This window comes from Apis dorsata, unplaced genomic scaffold, assembly GCF_000469605.1.
Source record: "Apis dorsata unplaced genomic scaffold, Apis dorsata 1.3 scaffold_376, whole genome shotgun sequence".
NCBI classification, from domain to species: Eukaryota; Metazoa; Arthropoda; class Insecta; order Hymenoptera; family Apidae; genus Apis; species Apis dorsata.
Window position 1 is genome coordinate 130,151 of NW_006263639.1, and position 9,808 is coordinate 139,958.

Here is a 9,808-nt window from a genome sequence, read left to right on the forward strand (position 1 = left end):
ATTACCGCGACTCCATTCTACTCCTTGTGTACCTTCATATTCACTGTCACTATATTCGAAACTAAGTGAACCATGTTTACTAGTTACATCTAATTCAATACTTGGTTCTCTCTATAAAATTTCAATAAAAGTGACTTATGTCATCAATATACTAAATAAATATATATGCTTTTGTTTTAAATTATTAAAAAAATACCTTTGCAGTATAATTCTGACTTCTTGATCTTCTAAAAAATCCGAAACTAAAAATACCCGATTTTAAAGAATTTATTAAAGATGATTTTCCTGATGCACAATGTCCTAAAAGTCTTATATGTAAACGATCTATTGGTCTATGTGTTGGCTGTAGCTGTTTAATGTAATTTTCACGTTGAATGGGCTAAAATATAATATTAATGTAAAACATTGTCAAATATTAAAAGATGATTTAATAACATACATTTCGAAGTTTATCCAATAATGATGCAATATCAGGATGTCCATATTTGATTGCTGTCACATCTGCTCTAATTCCACGATTTGTTTTATCAACGTCACAACCAGCAAGGCACAAATGTCTAACAAGATTAATGAAACCATATCTAGCAGCCACATGTAATGGTGTTAAGCCTTTTTTATTTGGTGTATCCAAGTCTATTCCATTTTCTATTAAAAAAGTAACCATTCCTTCATCTCCTGCTTCACAAGCTATATGTAAAAGCGTATCTTCCTTCTATGTGAAGAAACAAAATTATTTATACTTTATTTATAAATATATACTNTATAGTTTATATAGTTCAAAAATATATGTGAAAAAATCTTACAGAATCTTTCACATTTAATGGTGCTCCTTGCAATAATAATTGAGACACAGCCTCAACACAGCCTCGTTTAACAGCACTAATCATTGCTCCACCAAGACCTTGAGAGGCTTCCGACTCCTACAGAAAAACAAAAAAATTATTCAGTATTGTTATTTTACATACATATTATGTTTCATAATCAATTATATTACAATATACAATTACAAAATCATATATTTTTATGTACAAATGATGATAAAAATTTTTTATAAAAAATGAATTACTATAGATAACATTTCTAATTCTTCTAATATAGAATTATGTAAAAAATAATAGATATTGTTTTTAAAATATATAAGGTACACATATATTGAATAAAAAAATGTATTATATTTAACTTAATAATGTATATTCTGTGAAAAATAATGTGTATGTATGATGTATAATTGGTATGTAACTGTACAGATGATACTGACATTAGTCACACAATGTACATAAATAAACGTTATTTCATAAAAAATCAAAAAAATAATGTGAGTGATTGAAAATTATAGTCAGCTCTGGCAATTACAAAGGAAATTATAATATTGCATTCAGGAACAGACCGTGAGGATCCAAGGATGTTTAAGGCACGATTCTGCAGTTCCTCTTTCTCTGAAAATCAAATTTTTTATTGCTATTTTATCTTAAATCAATTTTATCATATTATATATATATATATATCATTTATCATATATATATATCTCGCAATTAAAATTTTTAATATTGTTTTTAAATTTCTTAATACTTACTTTGGATCCTTGATCAACAAGGATCGTATGAAATCTTTGGCAATTTCAGATACTGTACTGAAATATTCATTATCAAACTGATATTGACAAGCAGCAACATTCGCATAAGTTTCTTGTTTATCTTCGCCTAGAAATGGTGATGCACCACTTAAAAGAATATATGTCAGAACACCTACTGCCCAAAGATCAGTTCCCAAACTGAGTGGTTCATAATTTACAATTTCAGGAGCAACAAACTCAGGTGTACCAAATAATGCTCTATGTTCAGATCCAGGTACTAATCGATGTGAGAGTCCTAGATCTATATTAAAAATCAAAATATATAAATATTTATTAATATTATAAAATAAATATTATAAATATTATATATATTTGTATCTAATATATATATATTTGTATCTAATATAGTATATAATACAGTATATATATGCATTTATATATTATATTAATAAAAGAATTATTATTATTCATTAATTTACCTATTAATTTTATACTTGGCATTGGTGGTGGAGTTGATAAAAGGATATTTTCAGGTTTAATATCTAAATGAGCAACTTGATGAGAATGTAAATGACTAAGTGCCATTAAAACTTGACGAACCTACAAAAACTTTAATTTTTTAGTATTTATTTCATATTAATTGTATCTAGTAACAATTACGAACCACATGTGCAGCTTCTAATTCACCAGATGGTACCCAATGAAAAAGTTCTCCTCCTGAAATTAATTCTAAAAGTAAAACAACTGTTGTGCCTGTATCAACAACTTTGTGCAATGAAACAATATTTGGATGTCTTAGTCGTGCTAATAAACCTGCTTCTCGAGCTACAACAAAAATTGAATAATTATTTTTTTTAAAAACATATTATAAATATATATGAATATTCAAATATACCAATATCTGCAGCTGCCACACCTCTGGCAACTCGTCTTTTTCTCATAATTTTGGCAGCATAAAACTCTCCAGTCTTTATTTCCATACATTTTCGTACTATTGCAAATTGTCCTCTGTAAATTATAATTATGTATATGCTTTTAAATTAAAATATTTATTATGAATATAAACTAAATATTATATATTGACTTACTTGCCAATTTCTTCCAACAGTTTATAGTTTTTTTCAATTGGTTCATGGTGAACCTCCATTAAAGTGTCCCACTCAGGGCCTATTTAATATAAATTTTTATATGAAAAAAAGATTTTACTTATGTCATTTTATAAATATGAAAAATATGAAATTATTAATTTTTTTAATAAATAGAAAATTTAAAATAAATTTGAATATTAAAATAAAATTATTAATTAAAATAGAAAATAAATTTATATGAATATAATATTCTTTTAAATATCCATATTTAAATATAACAAAAATACGAATGTTTAATATATAACAAAATAAACACTTTATTTCTATATGAACAAATTATTTTAAGAAACATTATTTGTAAATATTTTTTAATGCAAATAGAAAAAACACAATAAAAATAATGTTCTTTAATCTTTTAAAATCAATACATGATACTATACAATGATAATTATTTATTAATAGTCGTTGTTCAAAACTAACAGAACATAGACACCTGTCAATCCTGTAGTAAACAGATATGAAAATCACTTCCGTACACACGTAGCCACGTGGATATATTTTCATTAAGATCAGAATGATTGTGTATTAAAAACGTTGTTGATACGCTTTGCATCTCTTGATTATATTGAATTGTAAAGAAATATTAAACATCTGCCAGCCTTGACAGAAACATCGACACTATATTACGTAGAAAGATTAAAAACAATTGAAAGGAAGTCGGTTTTTACCACCGTTCGAAGTTCCCAATTGGCGAGACGTGCCTGGCATCATCTCACACTCATGCTCATCGTTCAGTCTATTCGAACAGTTTTAAGTTTCGCAAAGAGCCGTTACGAAAATTGTGTCCTATTCGTCGGCCTTCACTCATGCCGGCCACCCTACACACACAATCGATATACCTGTGTCGCGTGAAACGCCACCTTCTTCAAAATGCATTGCAATCTCATAAAACCTTTCCTAATTTCTAAATTATTTTATATAATTCATTTTTTAAATCAATAATACCATTAGATTCATTTTTAATCATTTGATCATTATTATTAATCAATTACTATCACTTAAAAATCATAAACTAATATTGTATTATAACTGAAATGTTGCTTTAAAAAGTAAGATAATAAATAAAATAAAATGTTATTAGAAATTATTTAATTTAAGTTTTACAATTTATGAAAAAAGTTAATTTATAATTATTTGAAACCAAATATAAATACTGAATCATTTATTTTATTTAATAAATAAATTATTTTTTAATTAAAAATTTTTTTCAAAAAAAATCTTAATGAATATTTTATTTAATATTTGAAATAATAAAATATTTAAGTTATATAAGATATATTTACATATATACTTAAAAAATTAGTATTTCAAAATATTGCTTAATTTAATTAATTAATGTAATAAAATATAATGCAATCTAAGTTATAAATATATAAAAGTTCAGAAGATAATACTTTGATTAAAAACAATTTATTAATGATTATTAATACATGTGCATATTATTAATTTATTAATATATTTGATAATAATATTGCAATTATACAAAAATAATTCTTAAATATATAATTAATGATATAAAATAATTATTTTAAAATAATTATTAATGATATAAGTAGAATAGTTAGTTTTTTAGAGAATAAGGAAAGGTATATAGAAAAGCAAATTAATGAAAATATAAATAAATAAATATAGTATTTATATCTGTCTTTAATACTTCATCAAGTATTTTTATTATTATGAAAATGCATACAGATAGACAAATGATATTTTCTATAAATATGAAGTTTAATGAAATTATCATATGTAATTATTAAATGTTAACAAATAAAAGCTTTCCAAGCAATATAAATTTAATCTTTCATAGATTCTTCTGAAACTTGTGCAGGTGGAGTAGGCTCATTATCTGCCTTCTTCTTTTTACTTCCTGATACAATATCATCAATTCGTAGCAATAAAATAGCAGTTTCAATAGCTGTTTTATATGTTTGCAATTTAACGGATAAGGGTTCCCAAATACCATGTTCTTTCATATCTACTAATTGACCAGTTTCTCCATCAATACCCCATGTCATTCCTTCAGTAGCATGTTTTGCACGTAATGCAGTTAAAGTTCTGATAGTATTTGCTCCACAATTTTGTGCAAGAGTTCTTGGAATTATTTCTAATGCTTGTGCTACAGCTTTATAAGGCCATTGTTCTACACCTGCAAGTCTTGCTGCTTTTTCTGTTAAAAGTCTTGATACTGCCATTTCTACAGCTCCTCCACCTTTAATAATATATAAATATAAATACAATATACATAACATATTTTATATAGCTATATATTTTTATATAGCTATATATTATTCTAATGGCAAATTATTAATTACCTGGTACTAATTTAGGTTCAATAAGAAGATTCCTTGCAACATGAAGTGCATCCTGTAAGTTTCTTTCAGTTTCATTTAATACATCTTTACTGGCACCTCTCAAAATTATAGTACATGCTTTAGGATCTTTACATTCTGTAATAAAGCAAAAGTATTCATCACCAACTTTCTTGATTTCAAAAAGACCAGCTCTAGTACCAACATCTTCATCTCGCAATTCTTCTGTACGATTAACAACAGTTGCACCACAAGCTCTAGCAATTCTATTAATATCACTTTTTCTCAATCTACGAATAGCAGAAATTCCAGCTTTAACAAGATAATGTTGTGCTAAATCCGAAACTCCTTTCTCTGTGATTACTACATCAGGTTTTACAGATATGATATCTTCACACATTTTCTTAACAAATTCCTCTTCTAATTCCAAAATCCTGGTAAAATCTGTATCTTTCATTATTTCTATATTGGTTTGAGATTCTCCTTTTTTATATTCCAAGGAACAATCCAATAAAACTATTCTTGGATTTTTAATATGTCTTCTCATTTTTGGATGAGTAACATCTTTATTAAACATCACTCCCTTAAGAACGGTGCTATCTTCAATAGTACCACCTGGAATTTTTTCTACTTTTGCATAACGCTTTATATCTATTTCTCTTCTGCCATTTTCTTCAAGCAAAACAGTATAAACTGCATCTAAAGCTATCTGACATGCTAATTCACACCAACGTCCAATAAATTTAGTTCTGACACAGGAATTAATAACTTGAATCATTTTATTTTTATCATTGCAATCTAGATCAATGCTCACTTGTTCATTAAGAATAGTAACTATATCTTCCAAAGCTTGGCGATATGCTCTTATTATAACAGTAGGATGCATATTTTGTTCCAAAAAAGGTTCAGCAGTAGCTAGAATTTCTCCTGCCAATACAATGACTGAAGTAGTACCATCTCCAACTTCTTCATCTTGGGTTCTAGCTATTTCTATCATAGATTTCCCAGCAGGATGTTGTACTGTTATTTCACGTAATATAGCATTCCCATCATTAGTCATAACTATACCTCCCATTGGATCCATTAACATTTTTAACATTGCTTGTGGTCCCAGACATGTTCTAATGACATCTGCAATTGCCTTTATAACAAAAATATAATATTAAAAAATTCATTTTCAAATTCAAATTCAGTCAAGCATTTATTATTCTATATGTATTTATTTTAAAAAATTTAAATATAATATAAAATTAAATTTATTTCAAAATTAAAAAATTGAAAATTAAAACATATATTTGGTACATAAATTATAGATATTATTTAAATATAATATAATTATAAGTACTATGCTTATTAATACAGAATGTATTAAATAATAAAAATACATGTGAGCGTGCAAATATTTAATGAAAGCTTTAAAAAATAAATATAAAAATATGCATAAAACTTACTTTTCCAGCTTGTATATTTTCTCTCTGAACTTTTCGGCCAACATCCCGTTTTGTATTTTGACCTGCAATAATCAAAGCACACGACATCATGAATTTTCTCACTTCACTACTCAAATAAATGAAAATCAAAATTGTCATTGTTTCTACATACTTAAAACTACGATCGGAGCAGCTCCTGGACCAAACATTTTTCTTCAATTTTTTTAGTACTTTTATTGAATATTGTGTTAGAAAACGATATTTAATACACGTCCGACTTTTCCAGAACAAAATGAAAGACGAGACCTTGTAACAATTGGTTAGAAATGAGAATCACGGTTGAAGAATAATTCTAGATAATACGAATACACTTTAATAAAATGTATCAATACCAACAAAAATACAAAATGTCCCTATAATTATCTTTATTATTTATTTTATTAAAAAATTCTTTTAAAATGTATAACAATAATATAAATTAAAATATTTTTTTAATTTCATTTTTATTTAAACTTTATTTTGAAATATTAAAAATTGTTAATTTTTTTTTTATCTTTTAATAGTTTTTGAGGATTAGAATCTAAAAATATCAATTTCAAATTTAACAATCTATTAATTCCAAATAATTTTTTAATTTATAAAATTAAAAAAAAAATAAAAGTTATTCGTATATAAAATTAGTGATTTAAAATATATTTAATAAATTATTAAAATGTTATATTGATTTAATCTATAATTTATCCAATGAACGAAATTATTGTCTAAATGAAATCATTTAAGCGGGAAATCAAATTTGATTGCACACATATTTTGTTTTTCTGATTTATCTACTCAATATATATAATGATTGTTACAATGATTGTTTGTTATAAATCGATTCGATATTGAAATAAAAGTAATTTTTAAAATATTAATCATTGCTAATATTACCGGAAAAAAAAGATATTTTAATTAATCTTATTATTATATTATATTCTAATATCCCATATTTATAATATATATCCTAATATATTTCAGAAATATTAAAAAATACATGTGTGTGTGTGTGTGTGTGTATATATAAATAAGTATTTATATAAATGACAAATTTATTAAAACATATTATAGAACTAAAAAGATAAAATCAATATTTAAGTTTTATATAAAATTGCTATTTTAATTATTTTAAGTATAAATAAAATTTAATAAATAATAAATTTTTTAAATTTCTGAATATTTTTATGACAAAAACAGTTGTGGCTTTATTTAATTTTTAATATTATTTTATTATATCAAATTAATTAAATAAATAATTTGTAAATACATAAAAATATTTGTACAATAAATATTCTATCGAAAAAAACAAATTAAATTTATTTATATCCATAATTAATAAAAATATAATATCATTAAAATTATATTTATATAATTATTAAATAATATATTTATATAATATATAATATAATAGCGTCCGTATATTTTTGAGAATCATTGTACATTTTATTACGTTTATAAGATAATTTATTCTGTATTATATTTGGAATTTTATATCGAAATCACAAACTAGATAAGAATTTATATCTAATGATCTATATCAAAGTAATTTTTTAATTCTAATTTCTAGTTGTAATTTTACTTTGCATTGAATCAATAAAATTTGAAAAAAACTAAAATAAGAAAGAGAATTCTGAAATTACTAAATCGAGAAACAAAAATACATTATTAAATTTATTCTATATCTCATCTCTAATGTTAAATCTAACTTATAAGTAAATCTTACCTTATGTATACTTTATGTATAATCATTGTCCAATGATATCATTTTGCCATTCATTGAATGTTAGTATTCGCTGTTAATCGGTTGTGATTGTAACATTGCACAGAAATCGCTGAAAGCCAATCTATAGTACCAATTACCATCGCTAGATAGCTCTAAATATCGTATCTTCGTTAGCTTATGCTATGTTATCTATGCTAGCAGGTATAATAATATGTTACATGAAATCGCAAAACGATTTTTGCCCGGTTTCTTTCGTAAAGCATCTATTTCTAGTTTAATTTATCTTGGTTTTCGATCTTTCCAAAATGCAATGTCAATAATTGATCATTCTTGTGTATTTCGATTTTTTTGTATCAATGTAACAAAGACTTGATTTTTTAATTTTCAATTTTTCCGGATTTTTAACAATTTTATCATTGAACTAAATCAAGTAATTACTATTATTTATTATCGAAATATGATTATACATTTTCTTCAGTCTAGCAATACTATCTATAGTTAATTATTAGTAGCAGTAACTACTAATTTAAATTTTAATTAAAATAATTTTAATTAAACTATATTATATTGCATAAAATAATTTAAATAATAAATAATCAGTTAGTATGTAGAATTAGTTTTAAAAAAATAAAGATTTTCAAAATTATTTTAAATTTTAATCACGATTCCATCACTTATATATAACTGAATTCTGAATGATTAAACTCGGCAGCATTTCTTACTATCAAATAAACTTGCTCTTGTGTTATCATTACAACTTATGTATTATCGTTAATGAAAAACTAATAATAAATTCATTTTCAATAATATTAGATGACAAATTTTTTGAAAAAATAATGCTACTAATAATTCAAAAGATAAAAAAAAATAACAGTTCATCTAAATGTTTTGGGAAATTTTTTAATAATTTTAATAATTAATTAATTTTTTTAATCAAAGAAAAAGTATAGCTATTCGGTATATGTATATATTGTTTAAATTTCAATCCAGAATAAATCGAAAGTAGAATATAAAAAGATGAAGAAAGTATAGAAGAAAGAAAAAGAAAAAAAAATCAAAATAAATAGAACACGAGCAATAACAAGCGTAACTTGTAGCATAACAGATTATATATAATGATTACGAATATCATGGAAATAAAAATTTATGATATGATGTAAATATATAAAAAAAATAAATTTTCAGAAAATTAAAAGAAAAATAATTTTCAATTAATTTGAAAATGATTCTTGTATCATAGAATTGAAAAAACAAATAGCAGACATCGAAAGCATCTTAGAAATGTTAATCAATGCAAATATATTCAAATAATTAAAAGAAAAGTCTATATCACAGTCAAATTTGAATTAGAAGAAACAAAAACTAAAAAAAATAAGATGAAGATTTATTTATTAGTACAAAACAAATGCAGAGATGAAGAAATTATATTAATAAAAAGAATTAAAGCAAATAATGCAATAATGCATAAAGCAAAATATATGCAATTTATTTTATTTCAATACAAAATGATATAATTCGTTAGAAGATACAGAATTAAAAAAAAGAAAATAATTAAGGATATAAGTTTTGATATTAAAAATATAATAGAATTT

General features: G+C 23.8%; 2 protein-coding genes across 2 annotated transcripts in view; both read right to left on the minus strand.

Annotated features, from left to right (window-relative positions):
- LOC102677349 (death-associated protein kinase 1-like) overlaps nt 1–3,612 on the minus strand; it is a 9,959-nt gene extending 6,347 nt beyond the window's left edge. Inside the window, exons 1-11 of the mRNA XM_031511985.1 lie at nt 3,390–3,612; nt 2,662–2,740; nt 2,469–2,581; nt 2,238–2,398; nt 2,053–2,173; nt 1,574–1,874; nt 1,388–1,436; nt 804–920; nt 440–712; nt 197–379; nt 1–111 (exon numbers count right to left, since the gene is read on the minus strand). The exon at nt 1–111 is cut by the window's left edge and continues 2 nt beyond it. Coding sequence (XP_031367845.1) covers nt 1–111; nt 197–379; nt 440–712; nt 804–920; nt 1,388–1,436; nt 1,574–1,874; nt 2,053–2,173; nt 2,238–2,398; nt 2,469–2,581; nt 2,662–2,740; nt 3,390–3,432 — 1,551 coding nt within the window. The 5' untranslated portion in view covers nt 3,433–3,612. The remainder of the gene's footprint in view (nt 112–196; nt 380–439; nt 713–803; nt 921–1,387; nt 1,437–1,573; nt 1,875–2,052; nt 2,174–2,237; nt 2,399–2,468; nt 2,582–2,661; nt 2,741–3,389) is intronic.
- A 743-nt stretch (nt 3,613–4,355) lies between these two features.
- Nucleotides 4,356–6,809, minus strand: LOC102677493 (T-complex protein 1 subunit gamma). Its single transcript, XM_006618787.2, has 4 exons — nt 6,630–6,809; nt 6,479–6,540; nt 5,031–6,168; nt 4,356–4,927 (listed from the first exon to the last, which is right to left on the minus strand). The coding sequence occupies exons 1-4, from the start codon at nt 6,664–6,666 to the stop codon at nt 4,512–4,514; spliced, it is 1,653 nt and encodes a 550-aa protein (XP_006618850.1). The 5' UTR covers nt 6,667–6,809; the 3' UTR covers nt 4,356–4,511.
- Between the last annotated feature and the right edge of the window lie 2,999 nt (nt 6,810–9,808).